The sequence below is a fragment of the Polistes fuscatus genome, unplaced genomic scaffold (assembly GCF_010416935.1).
Source record: "Polistes fuscatus isolate 324 unplaced genomic scaffold, CU_Pfus_HIC Scaffold20, whole genome shotgun sequence".
In the NCBI taxonomy this organism is placed as follows: Eukaryota; Metazoa; Arthropoda; class Insecta; order Hymenoptera; family Vespidae; genus Polistes; species Polistes fuscatus.
In genome coordinates this window covers 492,085-513,884 of record NW_025113097.1, presented here as the reverse complement: position 1 = coordinate 513,884, position 21,800 = coordinate 492,085, and the positions used below count along the sequence as shown (strand labels likewise).

The following is a 21,800-nucleotide window of genomic DNA, read 5'->3' as shown; positions in this document are numbered from 1 at the left end:
GACAGACAAATGGATAGCTTACCGGGAATACAAAATTGCTTCTCGAATTGAACGCAGGATAAGAAGAGGATCCTTCTTTGCGAATTATTATACTTGCGCTGACTGGTAACGCGTTCAATCTGGTTTCTTCTTGCCGCCTGCGTTGTTCTGTCATAACTCTTCTGTAATTTTCTCTGTCCCATTGAGTTTTAGCACTAAAAATTAAAATGTAAAAAAGTTAAGATGTAGACTATCGATTAATTCGACGATATACGATCGTGGGTTTTCCTTTATCATACCTGTAAGAGTTTGAACATGCTAGGTTGGTTAAATCGTATTGGTCACTGTCCCAACATTATCCTTAAAGTCTTTGATGTTAGTTCCTAACATGTTTGCTTCGGGCAACCAGAAGCGGATAACAATTTGCTATACCTCTTTGCGTAAACGTAATGCAGAGTGCGGAGTCATTGTAAATATCATGATAAACGATGAGTAACCAACCTAGCGCGTTCAAACCCTCATACAACCGTAATAAGACGAAACCCCAAACTGATATTAATACGGGAGAATTTGATAATGCTTCTATCAAGAAAGAAAAATATGATTCAAATAATTTTCAATTGGCTATGTCACCTGTTTTCGTGCTGCTGCCGTCGTATGATTTCTTGTCTTTTCCTTTCTTGTTCCTGCCTGATCCTCTGTTGTTCCCTTTGCCGTTCTCTCGATCGTTCCCTCATTCTTTCAGTATCCCCCCTTCTGTCGGTCAAAAAAGCTGGACCCGATGTAACAGGATTCGGGCTGACTCTAGCCGAAAATTCTGAACGTCTTCTCTGATCCTCGATCGCCTGCTGTTTTCTTCTTTCTTCCTGCAACCTGATGTTTTCGATCCTCTTTCTTTCCTCTTCGTATCTTCTCGATTGCGCCCTCCTGTTATCAATCTCTCTTGCTCGTTCCTCCTCGAGCATTCTACGTCTTTGTTCTTCTTCCAGTTGTCGTCGATATTCTTCCTCCTGTCTCCTTCTAGCCTCGTCTAAGGAACTTCTACGATCGACGTAAGTCGGAGCAGACGGACCGTGCTGTCTTCTTTCATATCCCGAAGCTAAAGGGTATCTATTCGATCTATTCATTTGCCTGATAGCCTCGATCGCTTTCCTTTGCTCCTGTACCTCCTTCCATCTTTGCCAATCGTTTCTAACATCGACCGGTTGATTCCTCCTTACGTAATCTTGCAACTTTCGTTCTTCCTCTTGTTCCCTTCTCCATTTCTCCAGTCTTCTTCGATGTTCTTCCTTGCGCATATCATCTCGCGTCGCGTTCTCTCTACTTCTCGATCTCTCCATTTCCATTCTTCTTTCTCTTTCCTCCATCCTCCTTCTCTCTTCCTCCATTTGCCTTCTTCTTTCATAATCGTATAATCTCTGCCTTTGAACAGCCCGATTACGTTCCTCCTCTTCCCTACTTACGTTTCTAGCCCGATCTATCCAATTCGATGGTGCAGGAAATTCCAGCCTCCTACGTAACATATCTTCGTTTCTTTTCCTATTCTCTTCGATTTGTCTCCTTCGTTCCTCCTCTTCCTTTTCCTCCAATCTTCTCCTTTCCATCCACTCTCTTCGTCTATTATCAAAATCCCTTCTGTCATTCGTCATGAAATTTCTCCTACGAAGCTCGTCCTCCCGTCTCCTCGCTTCCTCGCGTTTACGCAATTCCTCCATTCTCATTCTATCCTCGTCAAATTTTCTCCTCTCTTGTTCCTTGAACCTACGCAACGTTTCCTCTTGCTTTCGTCTTTGCTGTTCCAACGATCTTTCGTAGTCCTCTCGAATCTTATCGATTTGACTGTTGACAGTATCATTAGGTTGTTTCTTTTCTTCTCTTCTATGTTCCAATCTATGTCGTCTTCTTTGTTCTCGTTCGGTATCCAATTCGTCGCTGGACACTACGCCTTCGTCCTCCCCGTAACCCCATAAACCGGATTCATTGTCAGGTTCGTGCCAAAGTAACTTTCGAGAAGGACCCTTGAAACTGGAAACGTATCCACTCGTCCCTGCGTCGGATCCCGAACTCCTTTCCCTTCTAACTTTGGATTCGTCGTTATCCCTTTTAATCGATTCCCCTGGTGGTTCCGCCCAATTGCCAAGGTCGCCCCTTACCGGTAACCTCTCGTTTCTATCCTGAATCAAAAAATCATCTAGCGTCGCATCTATGTCCCCCCGATTCTCTTTATTTCTCTTCGGCTCGTTCTCCAACTTTTTCAGTTTCAAAAGCTCGTCCATTTCCTCGTAACTCTCGGCAGATAAATCGTAGTCGAGATTAAGGGATATCGGAACGACGTTTAACGGAGCAGGAGGATCGACCTTACGTTCCCCGCCAATTCGTACGTTCGCATTCTCGACGGATCTTTTCAGTTTGAGAGAAGAAGGCGACGACGAAAAGGAAGAAGATGAAGAAGAGAAGGACGAGGAAAAGGGGGAAGCACCGGCAGCAGCTTCCAGACCCTCGCAACCAACTTGTAACTCGGGCACGCCTCCCACCCCGAAAGCTTCGACGCTAGTCGGTACTTCCGACCTTAATTCCGAATCCAAGAAATTCGATCCACCGTGAAGGTCCTTTCCGTCCTTATTGCTCCTACCACTCGTAGTCGTAGTTATCATCGTTGACTTGAACGACCCGCTCGGCGCTTTCCCAACCTTCCAACCGTGCCGAAAACTTTTTTTCGGCACCTTACTTTTGTTATTACTCGTTTTCATCGACCCCGATGTCGTCGTAGTCACCGGTGTCGGTAATGCCGCTAACGATCCCGTCAACAAATTTCCTACTATTGCTCCCTTTGCATTCGACGTCGGACCCACTAGAGGTTTCTTCTCCTCGAACAAATCCAATTTGTATATCTCCACGGAACCAGGACCCTCGTCCTTAAACGTTTCATCCGCCACGAAGGGCTCGTCCATTTCGCTTGGCGGAGCTACGTAATCATTGTTACCTTTATTCTCATCGAATTCTTTCCTACCAGCCAAATTTGTCGATCTCTCTTTATCGTACTGCGGAACGTTCATTCCTGACGGGTCTCTCGAAATCGTTGCTCCGGTACTATCCTTATCGTAAGCTTTCATTCTTATCGGATAATCTAAAAGAAGTTTACATAATTAGCGACCTTATCTTTTCTAAGACCTGTCTTTTGTCTTCCTTGTTCTTAGTTCTCTATAACTACGATGTATTCCGATTTAAGATGAAAATAATGTTTTAGATACGAATTACTTGATTTTCTACGTTGACATTATTAGCAATTGATGTTTTTATTTCACGTTTATGTTGAAATGATTTTCTAATCCATCCCTAATATTCGGCAACAAAATCATCCGTCTTGTTTAGATAACAAATAGTCGATACTAGTTATAAAAATTGGCTACGAACTTCTCTAACAATCTATAAAATCTGTTACGCGAGTAACAATACACAACACGTAAATAGAAAATTGGATGAAATCAATGGTCTGTTAAGTAATAGTTTAACCCTTTAGGTATTGTGATTTTAGGTCATAGTGATTTTTGTTTTATTACTATAGGCTATAATCCTCTTTTTACGACGCTTTTCAAAGATTCGATCATCCCTTATTCTTATTGGCTATCTATCTAATGTTTTTCTTCTCTCAGTCATCCCCTCGACAAAATTTCATCCGATGCATTTCTCATTCATTCTCACCGTAGGGTCCATTGAAAAGATTGAGTCGTTAGGTTAACCTAACTTGGACTCGAACCCGTCCGGGTCTTCCCCGTTTTCCGGGCAACTGCTCAAACCGTTAAACTATCTAGAACCTTATGGCCAACCTCACCACGAATGACTATTTCTTTGAAATGGGAGTGCTTGCTCTTATAGAACTTGAGTATACTACATTTTCTCTAACAATCCTGCGCATTCGTATATTAGGTTGATGCGTATGAAATGTCGGCTTTTTAAGTGAATATTTAAAACTGCATATTTCTTTTTTCAAAAGCGTGCAGACTTTGCAGCATAATTACCAAGTTTATACTCATATTAAAAAATTACACGAAAATATCGGTTGAATTCATATCCTTATAAAATTGAAAAAAAATTAAAAAATTAAACATTTTTGAGAAAATCTGTTTTGTTGAAATGTGACTCTGGCTGTCGACGGTACGACTATAAACGAAGTTATGCCAAAAATAAAAGAATAACGAAAACAGGGAAGACAAACGTTCACATGTAAGGAAAATCCGACATTTCATATGCACCAACCTAATATTACTATTATCGAATACAAATTTGTAAATAATAACGCAGGAAAACGTAGACAATATGAAAAAATAGATCGAACGAAACCGAGTGGTAGGAAAAACGAATAGAAAGAATATACTTCAATCGGAATAGACTCGAACGAATAGATTTGGACTAGCATTCGAGGCTCTAGATTAATCGAAGCGACAGAATTAAATCGCTGACGTAACGGAAGAGAGAGAGAAAGAGATAGATATACTATATATATATATACAAAGAAGACATATCTGTATATTCGATGGATTGGCATCACCTACCATTGACCGAGATCGAAACGATCGAGCCGTGTCGATTATGACGATCATCGATCGATCGATAGATTATAGAATCGTCCTCGAACTTCCGGTTAAGTAGGTACTGTCGTTGTTGCAACCCCTGCTGCTGCAATTTATGCTGTTGTTGTTGTTGTTGTTGGTAGTCGTTCTCGTCTGAGCTTCCGTCGTCGTTGCTTCTTCTTCCGTAAAACCCGAACAGTCCATGGTGGTACGGGGGTGAAGGGGAGTATTGATCGAAGGTGAGGTGGGAGGCACGGAGAGGATTGCTCGTGGCTTCACCCACCACACCCTGCACCATCAGCAAGGCCGTGACCAGAGCCACCACCGTTGCTGTTACCACTGTCACCCCCCCTCTTCTTCTTCTTCTTCTCTCCATCCTTCTCCTACGATCAAACGAAACCTTCTCTATTATTTCATTTCTTTGCTTTCTTTTTCCCTCTGGAAAATTTCTTTTTTGTCTTTCTTTTTTCATTTATTTATTTACTTATTTTTTTTTTTCACTATCCCTTAACCGTTCGCAACGTATCGTTCGCATTACGATCGATCGTTCCAATCCTATCAATGTATTCTACGTAATACAATATTTCTCACCAATTTGCGTATCGTTCGTTTTCGTTATATTAAATATATTACTATTGTTATTATTATTATTCGTGAGAAATATAAACGATTTTATGATTTCATCGATAGATTTTAATAATTTAAATATATTCCGTATCGATATTCTGATTTTTCTTTTTTTTTATTATGCATTCTATGTCTTCTTTCACTCGTTTATAAATGTTAATATTACTATTCGAATAAATATTTATTATTGAAGACAAAACTTAAATGAAAGTTTTTTAATTCTTAAATCAATTGAAATATATAATACGTAAACCGATTCATATGTATAAATATATTCGATAGAACTATTCTGTTTTCGATAAAATTATACAAAGGTAAAGGTAAGGGAAAGCCTAATTCGATAAATCAGATGGATTTACTCTCGCGAGAGAAAACGGGAGAAAAGATAATCGGTCTGTGAATCTTTCATTGAACATTTAACAGGCCACCGCGTGCCACAAATTTATCGTTTCGTGTGTTCATGTCTCGCCGAAAAAGCAAAAGAGAAAGATTAGCAGAACGATACTAACATAAGTTCTGGATTACTGTACCGCGTTGACGTTTTTACGGTTGTGATATATTATGTAATATATACTTATGTAATTTGAAAATTAATTGGATAACTCCAGAAGCCAACTAAATCAAACTCGTTGAAATTGTAGTTCTCGAATATTTTCCAACTTTATAAATATTATAATCGGAAAATTGGAAAACGATCGAAATACGTTATAATTAAACTCGTTACCATCTCGAATATATGAATTTCTAATCATTATCGAAAAAAAAAAGTATTACTTAAATACATCCCTCATAATTAATATTTCAAATAAAATATAAAAATGCTCTTCTCGGGGCGGTATCAATAATATGAGACCCCATTTAAAAATATCTACCGACAACAAATTATTCACCTATAATTGATTATTTATTTCACCAAACGTTAACCAAATAAATGAAAATAATAGAAGAAAAAAAATACATTTCCAATTACATGATTGTCGCAATATTAAACTAACAAAAGTAAATTGCACGAGTGTAGAATTTTAAATAAAGAATTCGAAAGCATATGACCGTTCCTATAGTACATTTAGAATGAAATTATAATATTTGAAAAGAATCAAATATTCATCGATTATGTTTTACAATCGATTCTTCCTCGATCGTAACTTCGATCTAATTTATATCAAGATGTCTATGGGAAGTAAAGATTATCTAGATGATATCGCATGGTATGTATCACGGTATCTCCTTGGTCATAATCTCCTAAGGTAGGCTAGGTAGACCGCGGAATTACCGTTATCGTGGTATAAACCAAAAGCTCTCTGTTCTCCCCTTTCCTCCACCCCCTTTCACTCTCTCTCTCTCTCTATCTCTATCTCTCTTGCTCTTCTACCTCGCATATTCTACCTCTCGCGAATATCGATCGCACGAGCCACTCTCTATCTCTCTCTTTCTCACCAGTCGAAGGGCGTTTCTCTTTTAAGCTTGTCGAATTCACCTGTCGTTCACTTTCCGCTCGTTTTCCTTTATGAAATACACTCTTTAAATTGTCGTTGTTGTTATTGTTATTGTTGTTAGACAAGAGTACACAAAAAACTAGTAAAAGTAATACTAAATTAAAGAGAAAAGTATATCAAAATTAATTTCACTTATTAATATCGAATTTCCTTTAATTTTTCTACTTGAATTATTTCTTTTCGAGTTGTATATGCAAGACGATTGTTTGAATGATCTTGACACACTGGCCGTGCCAACGGCAACTGGCTAAACTTAATTCTAACGTGTGGTAATGATGCCAAATACATATAAGAAGGAAAAGTGCATATACAGTTCCTCCTCCTCCTCCTATTTTTTCCTTCTGATTCTGTTTATTAATGTCATGACGCAAACCACGTATCGTAGTTCGTAGTTGACGATAGTAATTAATTTGAAACAATTTCAATATCAATTGTTTAAATCCTTCCGTCATGCATCTCTCTCTTTCTCTCTCTCTCTCTCATTTTGTTCATCTGCGCTTACTGACATCACGAATAAATGATAAAAATCCTCTTCAATTGACCCTCCTTTGCTGGTGTCGTCAAGGATAGTTTGCTTCTCGTTATCATGGTTACGTTCGGTATACCAACAACGTAGCGAGTACACACGCGATTTGCTTGGAAATTCATATATTAGGGAAGAAAACGTGACTCGAGTGATATATGCACACATATGTCTTGCTTTCGATTAACTGACAGAGAAAAATCAAGGACGCAATCCTTGATTCGTTGTTATAACGCACGTGAAACAATAACACTTTTATCTTCTTTTTTTTTCTCGCTGCATTCGTCCGTTTAATTATAACAATAAAAATTGTAAATTCTTTTTCGAATATCGATACGAATGCATAAATATGAAAGATATATGTGTCCGGTAAATTGCATTAATCACGCAATTAAACTCATCAATAGAATATCACGTTTAAAGCATACGCAATAAAAATAGTAGATTTTCTTTCGAGTATCGATAACCAGATCGAATATCGAGTTAACTAACAGTTCCACGGGTCGTGACTAGTTTGATTTCAAATTTCATAGGTGGAATTTTTGGTTTGAACTTTAGCATCGCACAGTAATAGGTATCTCCTATTAACTCATGCCATTTTAAATCCTCGATTGCGTTGCCGAAATTGGCCCATCAGGGTATATCGATGCGCGGTTAATTATAAACACTACTACGTGCAAAATTACAGTCGTATTATTAATACACAGATATAATTTGATGAGAGATTATATATATATTTCGTTTATTTCGTTTATTCAAAAATTTACGGGAATAACCCATTGTTACATAAAGAAAAAAAAAGAAATTCATTATCTTGAGTTAATCGTCATCGTCATTATCATGATCGAATTAATTCCAAGCACGAGCAATCTTAATTACACGACATTAAGACGATCCCTTCGGTTGAGGAAGGTACATTTACTTGGACCCAAAAATATACCGTGCTTCTAGGTAGATAATGGTATTTAGCGTTATGGCATCGATCCAGTCGACTTAATCGTACAAATCGTCATGGACAAAGGAATTCATTCCGTCCAACGGAGTTTCATTACAAGATGCCCTTTCTATCTATCTATCTATCTTTCTTTCGCTAATTTACTCATCCCTTATACGTTTGTTTGAAATCATTGCGAACATTTTCTACAAATGCTGACCCAATAAATACTAGCTTCCTTTCTTCTTTTTTTCTTTTTTTTTTTTTTATTCACCTCACATACTTTCAGAACACAGTAACGAAATAGTTTTTCACCGAAAGTGCTAAACTTTTCTTTTAGACCTAAAACTCTTGGAAAAGAGGAAATGGATGTGCTCTTGTTCTTATACTTCTCTATCCTTTTTTTATCTTTTTTATTTAAATCATTCATTTTGTTCAAATCTAGACATTTTTCTTCTTTTTTATTTTCTTCTCGCAAAACGAGACACGTAAAATCGCGTGAGGTGGGTGTGTCATGATCTTTTCTTTTTCTCATTTCAATCGTTCATTTTCTTCTTTTCTTTTATAAAGAGGACACGTTAAATCTTTCATTTTTATTTTATTATATTTTTTTGTTCGAATTAAAAATAAAATGTGAAAATATTCTTTCACACTTTCGTTTATCTCTTCTTCTTCTTCTTATTTTAAACGGTAGGTAAATTCGTGTGAGGTAGGTGTACCTTGATCGACACGCAAAGCATATTTACCCACGCGTACAATGCATTCCGTTTGAACTGGATACCAGAAGAGAATCGTAATGTATCTCGTTGATCTCTATCGTGTAAGCTGGCTGCACCCGCGAGATATGTCTGTACAACGTACACGAAATGGTTCGCGAAATTGCAACGCACCGATAAGCTCAGATATCGATCAGATATCGCGCGTTTGTTTATTCATTTCTTTTGTTTTCTCTCTCTCTCTTTCTCTCGTACTCTGATTCTCTCGTTTATTCGATCTTTCATCGAGGATATACGTCAAAATGTTTCTAACTAACGCTTTTAGGTATGATATCGTCGTATAAATCATATCTAACAAAATCTTTAATCCAAAAAATATCAAATTATGATTCCTTTGGACATAAACTTGATGTGAAAAAAAGTAAATGTCTCGAAGAGAAGAAACACGCGCTCTCAGGAATAAAACTTTATATAGAATTATTATTATTTCCTTCGTTTCTCATTCGACTTATCTCGGCCGTATTATTTCTTTCCTCATTTTTCTTTTCTATTTTTTATCCTTTTTTTTTTTCTACTTAATACGCGTACGAGTTAGATGGTGGATGGTGGTAGTGGGAAATACGAGGGTTGAATACCACCACCATGATGGTGGTATACGATTAAAAAGTTTTAACCACGTTCGTGTTTTTACCGATAAGACGATGCGCTGTTGGCTCGCAGCTTGTATTCCTTTACTTTCCCCTACAGGTAGGCAGATTTAGCGAAGAACTTTAATTGTTATTTCATTGTAAGCAGTAATTGGAAGGACGATGAGACCGCGCGTTCTATGTGTTAGATAATACGATTGAAATAACGGATATACTTTTCGTAATTAGCAGGTACCATCGCGACTCCCGGCACTAATCCATTTCCTCGGTACTCGGCTGGCCGGAAACTCTGCCAGCAAATTATATCCTGGTCTAAGTGCTCGTCCTACAACTGCTCTACAACCCCATTCGGAAGGTGCTCGAAAGAGAGGAAGATTCTCTTCCTCTCCCTTTTTCGTCCTATACACTTCGCGTCTCTTTCATAATTCAACGGAAAGTGTAGAAGGGGAAAGACTAGGAGAGAGGGGCTAAGGGCTTGAACTTAATTACCCTTTTCGGATTTAACGCGAAAGATATTTCTCAAACTTCGTGAAGCATCTTATACTTTCTTCTTTATGATCAAACAAAAGTAAACGTATTTAATTTTTCTAATATGAAATTGTGTCAAACACGTGGAATACATACAAGTATCGTGGCTCAAGTGGTAGAGCGTTCTTTCGGTATGCGAAAGATCCTGGGTTCGAATCCCCCCGGGGGCCTCTCTCGATTTGTTTAAACAACTGAAGCTCGAATTTATTGGGAGAGTTCTTCGAACGAACAAATGCGTCAGGGTTGCATACAAGTATTTTATTTACTTACAAGAAGGGTAGAAGGGACAGGAGATTCTTCCTAGAAGGGGGGGAAGGGCCTTGCTTGAGAAAGCGAAGACAGAGGGCCACTAATTATAGGATAATTATATATGAATGTATTAGTATCGAAACGTGACAGGCGTCAGCCCCGAGTGTCTAGCACCGATATCACGTTAGTTGCGAGAGACCGAGCAAAATAATTAGAGCGACCCCTTTCGCAAGTATTCACGTTCACATTTCTGTGTGCTGGTTGTGTGGTTACGTGGTTACACATACACCTAATACGTATGCAAGTCTATACACATACGTACGTTTAAGCCAAGAGGAAAGCCTATTTCCAACACCTAAACGGATAACTTACGACCGTTAATAGTTGATTTAGAGATGCACCTTAAGGTCGGTAAAGAAGATTCGTCGAATTAACGCTCCAACGCGATTTAATTATATCCCTTGATTATAGTAGATCATCTGTTTATAATATAATATTCTTTTTTCTAACACAGTTCATTCGTATTTTAATATTTGGAAATAATGAAACATTATTAAATAAATGTTTGGTATAATATGTATGTTAAAATATTAGTACGTACTCTCTTTATAAATATGTTACGCTGACCATCTATTTAAAGTAACGACAGTTTATTGTAGGTACTAACAAAATCTATATTCACGTATGCTGATCATTTATTTTACAAAATAATAACTACAAATGTAGGAAAATATTGAGCAAATAATAAACGGGGTAATCTTCCTATCTCTTTGTTGATCTATATCCAAATTTGTTCTTTTATTTTTAAAATAGAAATCATTTCGCAAAACGGGTAGATTGGAAGAAAAATTCGCTAAGCAAAGCCGGCTTTCGAACATATTCGTTAGACAAACGTTCGCTCATTAATTCTCGTTTCCGTCGTATCTATTGCAGTACACCGGTTCTATCGTTATCGTTTCAAATTTTTCGCTCGATTGGCAACTGCACGATTTCAGCACACGTACAACGGTGATATAGAAATGTATGCATCCGAGTGGGAAAGAGATATGAAAACAAGGGGAGGGGAAAGAATAAATCAATTTCTGTACGATTTTCCTCCCATGTTTTCGATTAATCTTCATTTCCCTTTTTTTACTTTCTTCTATGAAGAAACATATTCATTATTTTCTCTCTCTTTTGATTTAATCAAATTATACAAAATATTTACGAGAGTCTTGCGATAATAATTAATTAATTAAAGCTTCGAAATATTTATTGGTTGACGATAAAAAAGAAATAAACGTAACACTGAAATACATGTGTGTATGCGTGCTATTTATATTTTTCATTTTTATCTTATATTCCACGTTATTATTTTACTTGAAAGATCGTTTATTATTTCTATTATGAAACTCGTAAGTTTATCGTAACTTTTAACCGCTAACTTTCCTTTCATCGAAGATAACTTGAACGATATTGCATCGTAAAAGATTTATCGATCTCTCACGTCGGAAGCTTTTCTCTTCTCATCTTATCTTTTCCTTTGGTATAACGCGGTTCTTTTGAGACAAGATAACGTAAGATAAGGTAACAGAAAGAGAAAAGGAAAGAAATAGTAAGAGAAATAAAGAATGAAATAAGAAACATAGAGTCGAAAGTCGGAAAAGAAAGAAGAAATTTCGTTAGGAGGAAGGCGTTGCACGTTTTACGACCCTCGACGACGCGCCCCGAGTAACTCGAAGAGAACGAAGGGGTGAGGAGAAGAAGGGATGAGACAAGCAAGGGTCAAAACACAACTACGAAAGGCTAGACAAGATTCATCCTGGCTTTTGGTGTTGAACGTTTCTTACGGTCAAGACTCACACACACTATCAACGGTACTCCACCTTCGCGAATCTTTCGGATTCCGTACACCGTAATTTCTGATTAGAGTAGATTAGACGACTACCTTCCTTCGAGAATTTTAAACTCTCTTTAGGGGATGAACTTTATTTTTTTTTTTATTCTTCTTCATTTCGTTTTCTTTTTCTCTTCCTAATTATATGTACCTTGAAAAACAAATATAAGAACTGGTTTAAGAGGAGAAATACGTGTAAAACGATGTTTTCATTATGATTTTCATGAATTTTTTTAACGTATTAAAAATGTATGTTATTTATTAATATTATAAGGTCATTTTACACGTATATTTGAGAACATATTCCAAAATTTTTCAAGATTTATCTCGAAAACTAACGGAGATATCAGCTTCCTTATAAATCATACAAAATTGAACTGTAAAGAAAAATAAACGAATTTTTAAATGAAAATCGACACCATTCATCGATCAATACAATTTATTTTTATTCGTAAGCAAAACATTTTCGCGAGAAAAAATGTATTGTCTTCGTCGTTATTCACCTTGTCCAACTTTAGACGAAGTCAAAGTTAGATATATGATCGTGGTAAAGGATCGATAAACGAAATGTCGAAGATTTCAAGCGGTTTTTCAACATTGTACAAAGTGTCTCGAAATTGCATGCCACGTTTGGTTTAATACTTTAGCCTGCATTACGCACACTGACTAACGTACACGTAAATATATATATAAAGGTAGTATCGTGTTTGCATAGACAGAATAGGAGGAGAAAGAGTGAGAGAAACAGGATTCTCGTATTTACCTTAGAAGACCAAGGGATTCTCTAGCTCTTGGAACGTGCAAAGCTGTGTTTAGCCCGAAGGCCATCCATTCTAAACTTGACTATTCCAGCTCGTCAGTTAAAGTACAAAAGAAAACCAAATTTCTATCATTTTCTTAATGTTTTAATTTCTATATATATATATATAACTCTACAATTTCCTATTTTTCAACTTGGAAAAATCACTTATTTTAATATTCGAAGATAGAAATAAATAATAAAAATTCTTAAAAGTCAATTTTCGATATTCGATACTTTTATGGAAAAATCGTAATGAAGATCGATCGTAGGGGATATGAAATATATGCAAATCGGTAAGAAAAGTAGGAAAAGGTTAAAAAAAAAAGAGAAAAAAAAGACTGAAGAAAAAAGAGAGCGAAGGGAAACGCGTATGCGTCAAAATCACTTTTCCCGCAACATGCATGAGAAAATTTGCAATGTGGCGAAAAATTCTATTTCATTTTTGCCACTAGCGAATAGCTACTATAAATATTAAATAGCCGGCTAGGAAGAAGACGAAAGAATAAAGTCTCGTTCTTTAGAATCTATTTCGGAAACGAGCGAATATCGCGACTTACGAGCAAACCGTCTGGAAAATTTTCTTCATCAGAAATTACGACATCGTTTGCATCATTTTAAAATCATGAATATACTCTTCTCATATGAAAATAGATAAAAATAAGTGTGCTTTTAAGATATACTTTCCACGTTTATCCAATCTAACAAATTTTTCTATCTTCTGTATTTTGATTCTAACACATTTTCGATTATATTATGTTTGCATTTTTTTCCTCTCTTTTTCTTTTTATTCAAAAATAAATAATTTATTCGTTTGTTTTTGTTCGTTTAACCATCGCTTTTACTTTCTTGGAAAAATCTTTCCTTACTTTTTCAAACTTCAAATCCTATACTCATAATATATCATATAAAATATAATTTTTGTTCATGTATCTCAAATTGAAAAAAAAAAAAACAAGAAAATTTGTAAATCCGATAAACGGATTTACTTTTTACGTCGCGACGTAATTTTTGTCATGACTATAGATTGAAAATACGTCGATCGAGTGGAATTCGGACGCATTATGCACGATGTAACGAATAAATTCCCCGGAGGCAGTGGCAAACGCGATTTGAATTCGAATCTCGATGTCGAATCACACTTTTTTCTTATTCAATTTTCCTTTGTTTCCTTTTCTTTTTCTTTCTTTTTCTCTTGAACACTCTTGCAAAAGTATAGCCACGAGAATGTTTACAATACGACGAAAGAATTTAATACGTACAGATATACATACATAGATTTAACACACACGCATGTTCGTATTCGCATACCAACATATTCGAAATATTTCAAATTCTCCATTCGCGAGATTTAATCGAATGCTAGAGAGGCGTACACCAGAAAGAAGTATTATTCTTAAGTTGAAGTAGTATAACCATATAGTATGGTTCGTACTTTAATCGAAAAAAGGAAACGAAGTAAAGAAAAAAAATTAGAAAAAAAAAAACAATGCGATAAGTTAAACGAACAAATGGAAAGAAAGAAATAAATAATGCATCGTTTTAGAATACAATGGAACTAGAGTATGACATGGGTATAGTATTATTCTAAGAGATTTATACTAAGATTTCAACCGATTATTAGTTATATTAAATTAATTGACCCGTGGGTTATGGATTTACTATTGTTGGTATATAGATTAAAGGAAAAAAGGAAGAGAAAAAAGATGAAAATAATAATTTATCTACTTTTCATCCGTGTCGAGGAACAGGCTCATTTGTTCACAGATTAAACGCCTGATTTCTTGCGTCTCTGGGTTGAGTAAAGAGACGCTTTTTCTTTGTGCACGCGAACCTATATACACGTACATATATGTATATGTATATGTATATATATATATTTGATATAAAGTGAAGGATGAAAGAAGATGAAGAATAAGAAGGGTTGAAAAGCTTGTAAGAAATTACGTAAGGAAATTAATTATCGAAATTACTCGTAGAGCAGTCGAGCATACACGTGGCCTGCATAAACAAGCGTCTCGTTCATTACGCGATAAGAAATATATTTCCCGAGGCAGTAATTAAACGTGAAATAGCTTCGTCGTCGTTGTGTCGTACATAAGTATATAAGTATAATATGTAAATACGTGTCTCGGTGTATGTTAAGTATGGTATACTTGTATATATTGATTCATTTATTCATTCAGTTAATTCATGAAATAATTTTCAATTATTCGCGAAATAACTATGCGTTTTTGGGAAAATATATTAATGACGATTGATAAGAGAAGAAGGAGTAGAAGTTAAGCTAATTGAAAAAACGCTTTCTCGGACGTTTAATGTTTGGTTTATGGACACTGTGTATACATTTTACAGAATGAGCCAAAAAGCCCTTAGGTAAGCCAAAAATTCTTAAGCGATTTTACTAATTTATCACTCCTATCAGAAATTTTGTGGACTTTTAATTACGATCGTAATTTTAGATGTTAGGTTTGTAGTTTTATTATCTAAAATTAAAGATCATTTTTTTCAAAAGTCTCGGTAGAAGATAATTGATTTTATAAATTACGTAAGTTTAACTTCGGTCTACTCTTTCCGCAAATTGATTTATTTTTTATTTTACTCCGTTTGTTTTAACGAAAAATATTTATTGCGATCTTTCGATTCGTTGCAACGATCCAGACATTGTCATTAACGAATTAGAACATTCTGAGCAGTTAAGATCTCTTGGGAGAGATATACTGAAAGGTACGTAATGGTGTTCCGGTGCATAGCTTTACTAAAGTACTTGGAAGAGAAAGAGAGAGAGAGAGAACATCGAACCTTATCGTGCATTAAAACGATTGGCAATTAAATCAATTAAGTATATTTATTACTGCTAGAAACACATCTTACCTTTCAAAAATTACACATCTGTTATTTAAATTTGATACTTCTACACTTAATATCTATTACTTCTAATTGTTAATTCGTTTAATATTATTTTCAAGAAACGTAGATTTGTTGGTACAACGAGTTACATAGCTCTACGCGATTAAACCATGTTTTTGAAAAATTATCCATGAAAATGTTCATCATGGCACGACAATTCTCTAGAGAAATTAAAGTAAAACGATACGTGGAAGTGACGTCCCGTAACGCAAGCGAAATTGTTCGTTCTTCATTACACGCTCGCTTTCCGATTGTGTATTTTCCGAAGTGTTTTACGTATAGATATAAATCACACTATATATAATTCAAATATATAGAGATATGTACCATATACTACGTGTAGATAAATAATCATGAAATCAAAGGAACAACTGCATATCGATTATTATTTCAAATGATTTTTAATGATCGATTTTGTAAATCTTTTTATCAGCCATACGAACTATGCAACACTCATCATACATATACACTCACATACACACTCTCGAACACTTCTACATGGAGATAGACGTTTACACGAATATAGTAGGGGGCTATGGGTGAATCTAAATAGGGGCCGAGACTATTTACGACAATTACACGTTCTCATTTTGTTCTAACATGCACGAGCAAGAGTGCAACAGCATACGTCGTTCTAACGCTTCGCGTTAATCCTTATTACAAAGACTATAATAGTATAGTGGTATGTACCTATTTGAAGAGGAAAAGAGAAAAAAAATAAAAGGAGAGAGAGAGAGAGAGAGAAAAAGTGTAAAAAAAATCTCTGCTCGTTTCAAAGATAACCTCGTCGTTTTTACCCTCGATAAAATTCACTTTAGTCATTCGTGGTTCTAGGATTATGGATAATACCATAGATATATATATACCAAACACATTTTCCATAAACGTTAGTTGATCGTTCGATCGATGAAACATCTTTTTAATTTTCCTTCTTTTTCTTTTTTTTTTTTTTTTTTATTGACATTCGAGAAAAAATATTTCCTTTACGACACAACGATTTATTTTACATTGATCATTTTTATTATTATTTCCACGCGTGAAAACGAACAATATTGATTAATAAATAAAAGTATAATGTGTTTTATCAATCGAAACTTTGACTCTCTCTCTCTCTCTCTTTCTTTTTCTTTGTAACACAACGATCATTCATTTTTCGTAGAGAATATAAACGATAAAGTGTCTCTCGTCGGTTAGACGATGTCGTATATTCTTTCAATATAATGGTAAACGTGGGGTGGTGGGGGTGGGGATTTCTATCGAGCCGTGAATGATACATAATGCACGTCACTTCTATCGTTTTCTAAGGGTTGTCCAGTAGAATAAGAGAGACGAATTGAGAGAATACTTTTGACGATTACTTTGACTGATTTACAACGGGACACATATCGTGTAATAATCTTTAAATATTCAATAAAAAAGAATATATATATCTTTTCTAAATTGTTTTTTCTTAGATACATTGAAACACATCAATTTTTGTTCGTCTACTTCATCTAATGGTAGTACAACTTTTACGAAGTATCATCGTAAAGGAGATAACGTAATTTAGATGAAATTCAATTATGTTATTAATTCGAGATTATGGGACTTGAGAAATAAAGTTTTACAAGCTCGGTTCTATAGCTCTTAAGTAATTTTGATTTTTAATTGGCCGTTAAAAAATGTAGATGGGTAAGTTGAAGAAATAAAAAGATATATAAAAAGGATAGAACTTTCGTTTCGTCAATTATATAAGATATAGAATGGTTTATTAAATGTACTTAATATATAAAGTTTAGAAATTCGATAATTCGTTATATTTCATAAATATATTATATATATATTTTATATATAGTTTATATATATAAAGTTAGATATATATAACTTTTCTTTACTTTATTTTATATTAAAGTTAAATGTAATCATAAAGTCTCTAGGCAAACGCGAAATTCCACAATTTGAGGTAACGAAAGAGCGATTATCCTTTCGTCGTGCTCTCGTCATGCTCTCGTCATGCTAAAATAGAAGGAATAATTTTCGAGCTGGTAGAAGTATATCTTCATTTCGCACTCGTAATTGAGAGCCCGTCGCGTTTAAACGACCGAGTTTGTAGACATGCCTGAGAAAATTGTACCGTCTCGGTTGTCTACGTAGCAAACGAACTAGCCCAATAGAATATATATGTATATGTCACACGTATATTTGTCCCTTATATTTGTCTCTATTTCTTTCTCTCTCTCTGTTCTATCTCTTTTCCCTTTTTTCCCTATTTTTTTCTTTTTTTTTTCTTTTTTCTTTTTTTCGTACATTCGTTTGCTCGCTTTCTCGAGGACAATTTACAATTTTGTACTTGTTGCGTCACTTCGACCGAATTTCTGTCGTCTAATTAAGAACACGTTCAAAGGAATAACCCTGCGATGAGATGATACTTTTATTCAACGAAATGCCCTTTACTATATTCGTCGTTTTTTGCTAAAAGCGGTAATATCTTTTGAATTGGTTAATATAAGTAAGGTTGGAAATTTTTTAATTAGATTATATGAAGTATTTTTGTATAGAGAGAGAGAGTATCCAATTATCTTCAAACGATTATTGTATTCAACAAAAAGTAAATGTTTTCTCTATAAAAGAAATCACTTGTTCCACGTATTAGCGAATAATCATCAAATTTATCTCGATAATCAATCAATTGTTTAATTATTCCAATTAATGGGACGATCGTTATGTTACGATAATATAAGAAAACAAATAAATTCCTCTTTAATAACGTAACCCTGTGATTTATATCGTTTCATGAGACAGCTATTCGACATAGTAAATTATAGAAATTTTCCTTGATCCATTTCGTTCGTTAATTAATTCTGCTACGTCTCGACTCAAATATCGATGAAGGAACACGGAGGTATGAGGAAAGAGGCTTTAACGAGCTTGGAAAAACCGGACCTCGAGAACTTGAGGAAATATCTTGAATAAAAAATATATTTACAAATCTTGAGCACCTTGCATTACCACGATGCAACATACTCGTTCAATATTTTTATTTCTATCCTTCAAGATTACTGCGTGTTCTTTCGATATAAATTAAATGATAAATTTTCAATTGTATCATTTTTATTTCAGCAGAAAGAAAAAATTCATTAATGTAGTATCGATCGGTTAATTATTAATTATACTTATTAATAAATTCGTGATCTGTATTTCTTTTGTAATTAATAATTTTTGTTTAACATATTATCGTGCCAAGGGTCGATTTGTAAATATTAGTAGAATACTGATAGAAGAAACGAGACCAGCATTGTGCTGATTACATAGCAGAAAAGAGTGGGACAAAAAAAGAATAGGTAAGTGGAAAAAGATAAGAGAAAAGAGAACGACGATTGGTTCAAACCAGCAGTAGTTTTTTGAGCTTGTTGTAAGTATAACATATTCTTCTCACGTATAATGTAGTATGAGAATAACGCGTGAACCAGATATATACAACGTATATAACTTTCGTCCTCGTAATGCAAATCTTTGTCGAGCATTATCTCTTACCGTGGCATATAAAGCGAGTGGTGTAGTATTAACGATTGCAAAACTGAAGCTAAAGCTAAAAGCTGAAAGTGCAGAAAATGGAACATCAACTTCGTCGTCTTCGTCGTCCGATTAAACCTATCGACCCTGTCGAGAACTGCTCCTTCTCTTTTAACTCGATTATCTGAATTAAAGTAATAGTACAGAAAGTTTTCAGAGATACTTTCTTCGATATTATTTTTCTTTTTCTTTTTTTTTTTCCCCATATTTTTTTCTTTTCTCGCAATCGTGATATTCATTTCATTCGAGATACTTGAATAAATTTGACTGGTGAGAGAAATCATTTAATTAAACGGACTGAATTTAAATTTATATATATATATATTTTCATTATACATATTCGTCTCGTTCACTTACCACGAGGGTAACGTAATACGATGAAATGCGTAATCGAAATCAACGATAAAATAATAATCAATGTAGCTCGTGCATTAGTTGAATTTTATTGAAAATTCAACGAATTCAATGTGCTCGTTAACGTGTATTCGATAAACTTGACTCGTGGAGAATATGTAATATATATTATAACGTATATGAAACACACGTAAGTATATATCTTTCTTTTTTTCATATAATCATATGCGTTTTCTTTGGATCGCGTTTAATTTTCGTCGTTCCAGATAGACAAATTAATCTTAACGTAAGATGCATGATAGTCTTTATCTTGGTGTCGAATTGAATCTCTCCTGCACTTCTCGCATTATCCTGGAAACTTGATAAACGCGGGATACTGCATCTAGTTTCTTCTCTTCTAACGTTTCTCATGATTTCAAAGAAAGAAAAAAAAAATATAAAACTAGAGATTAGAAAAGCAAAGCTTTCTTCTATAAAGAAATATCTTTGGGAACTGCAATATATTTGTCGAGAATGAAGATTATTTATTTGTATTTATTGGAAAAATGTTGAATATTTTCTATAAATGATAAACTATTAAATTTTGTATATTGAAAATTTATATTTATGGATATTACTTATTGGCCAAGTTCATAGAATGAATATTAATGAGGTGGAAATCGTGACAGATTACTAATTAATTCGTTTAATCGGATAATGTTTGACGCTAACGCATAGTTTTGTGCAGGCCTGCGTTAGTTGCGTACGAGAAACATGTACCCGTTTATTCTGTGTCAGCGAACGATAATCCGAGAGAAAGAGTAATTGCTCGCTGACCGTTTCATTCGTTGATCATTCGAGTTGTAGACGATGCGAGAGAGTAGTTGAAAGAGATTCCATGTATTTATCATTATATGTATGTATATACGTAGGCGGGTGTTTCTCTTATTTATGTGACGTTATAATCTGACTATTGCTGCATGGCCTAGACTGCCTCGAGACCATGCGACATTGACATTTCAACGTTCATCTTCCAAGTATTCCAACTTTTTACTTTTTTTATTTATTCTCTTCTTATAAAATAGCTACATTTTCTTCTCATTTATTACTGTTCCTTGCTAAAAACATTTTGTAATTAATATTAGATTATACCTAGCTTGAAATATTTTTTATATAAATATCCCTTCTACTTTTTATTTATTTCAGTGTTTTTTTAAATCGACGGTTAACGTTTATAATGTGGATAGAATTGATAAAAAAAATATTTCCTGCATTTTTATTTAAAAGATCCTTCGATGTCGTTAATTGCGTTTGCTTTCGTGTAATAGATACGAAGGAGTCAGATAATTCGAGTAATTAACTCGTTCAAACAGCCGAGAAAATATAACTTGCACGGTGGCGTTTAACGTTTGTCTACGATTTTCTTCCAACGGTGAATACGCTTTCTCATTTTTTATACTTCGTTAGCATCGTTTTGTCGATAAACTCGCCTATACACAAGTATATACATATATATATCCATAAATACACGTTTTCGTAGGTGTTTATTTTTATATATACGTTAGAATAAGTAGTTATAAAAAATTTTTAAGGGAGAACCTTAAACATTTGTTTATTTTTTTTATGGATCGTAATACTTTTAATTGTTTTCATTAAAATGTTTTGTCAAAACTAATGAGAAAATATTCCCCGTAATAAAGCAAAAGGAAAAAAGAAAACTCTTTAATAATATCATTCGTTCGAACGATGAAAAGCTTTTTATTCATAAATATATTTCAAATTTTATTTCGCTAGATTGAAGTCATGATAAGAACGTTATAAAAAACATTACAGCTTCGTGCAAGATAAATAACAAAGAAGAATATTTTCTCCTAATATACATACAAACGCTAGTGTTCGATTAAAAGTCTCTTTTGAGGAGACCGAATATCTTAGAATTATTTCTATCGCCTGTAACTTGAGATCGAATAAATATTATATATTTATTTTAGATTATCAACATCTTTAGAATTCTTTATCTCCGTAGAATTACTATACAAATAGTTTTCTTATGCGGTGGG

At 34.5% G+C, this 21,800-nt stretch overlaps 2 protein-coding genes across 7 annotated transcripts in view; one reads left to right on the top strand and one right to left on the bottom strand.

Annotated features, from left to right (window-relative positions):
* LOC122517453 overlaps nucleotides 1-21,800 on the top strand; it is a 69,025-nt gene that overhangs the window by 10,456 nt on the left and 36,769 nt on the right. The gene's annotated exons all lie outside the window — the stretch shown is intronic.
* The window catches only part of LOC122517451 (trichohyalin-like), a 33,022-nt gene that overhangs the window by 519 nt on the left and 10,703 nt on the right, over nucleotides 1-21,800 (bottom strand). Inside the window, exons 1-4 of one of the 3 annotated variants that reach the window (XM_043635837.1) lie at nucleotides 6,615-6,930; nucleotides 4,533-4,933; nucleotides 613-3,106; nucleotides 23-194 (exon numbers count right to left, since the gene is read on the bottom strand). In XM_043635837.1, coding sequence (XP_043491772.1) covers nucleotides 23-194; nucleotides 613-3,106; nucleotides 4,533-4,926 — 3,060 coding nt within the window. In that variant the 5' untranslated portion in view covers nucleotides 4,927-4,933; nucleotides 6,615-6,930. Of the gene's footprint in view, nucleotides 1-22; nucleotides 195-612; nucleotides 3,107-4,532; nucleotides 4,934-6,614; nucleotides 6,931-21,800 lie in introns of those variants that run through there. The other 2 variants (XM_043635838.1, XM_043635836.1) reach the window with 2 other exon arrangements.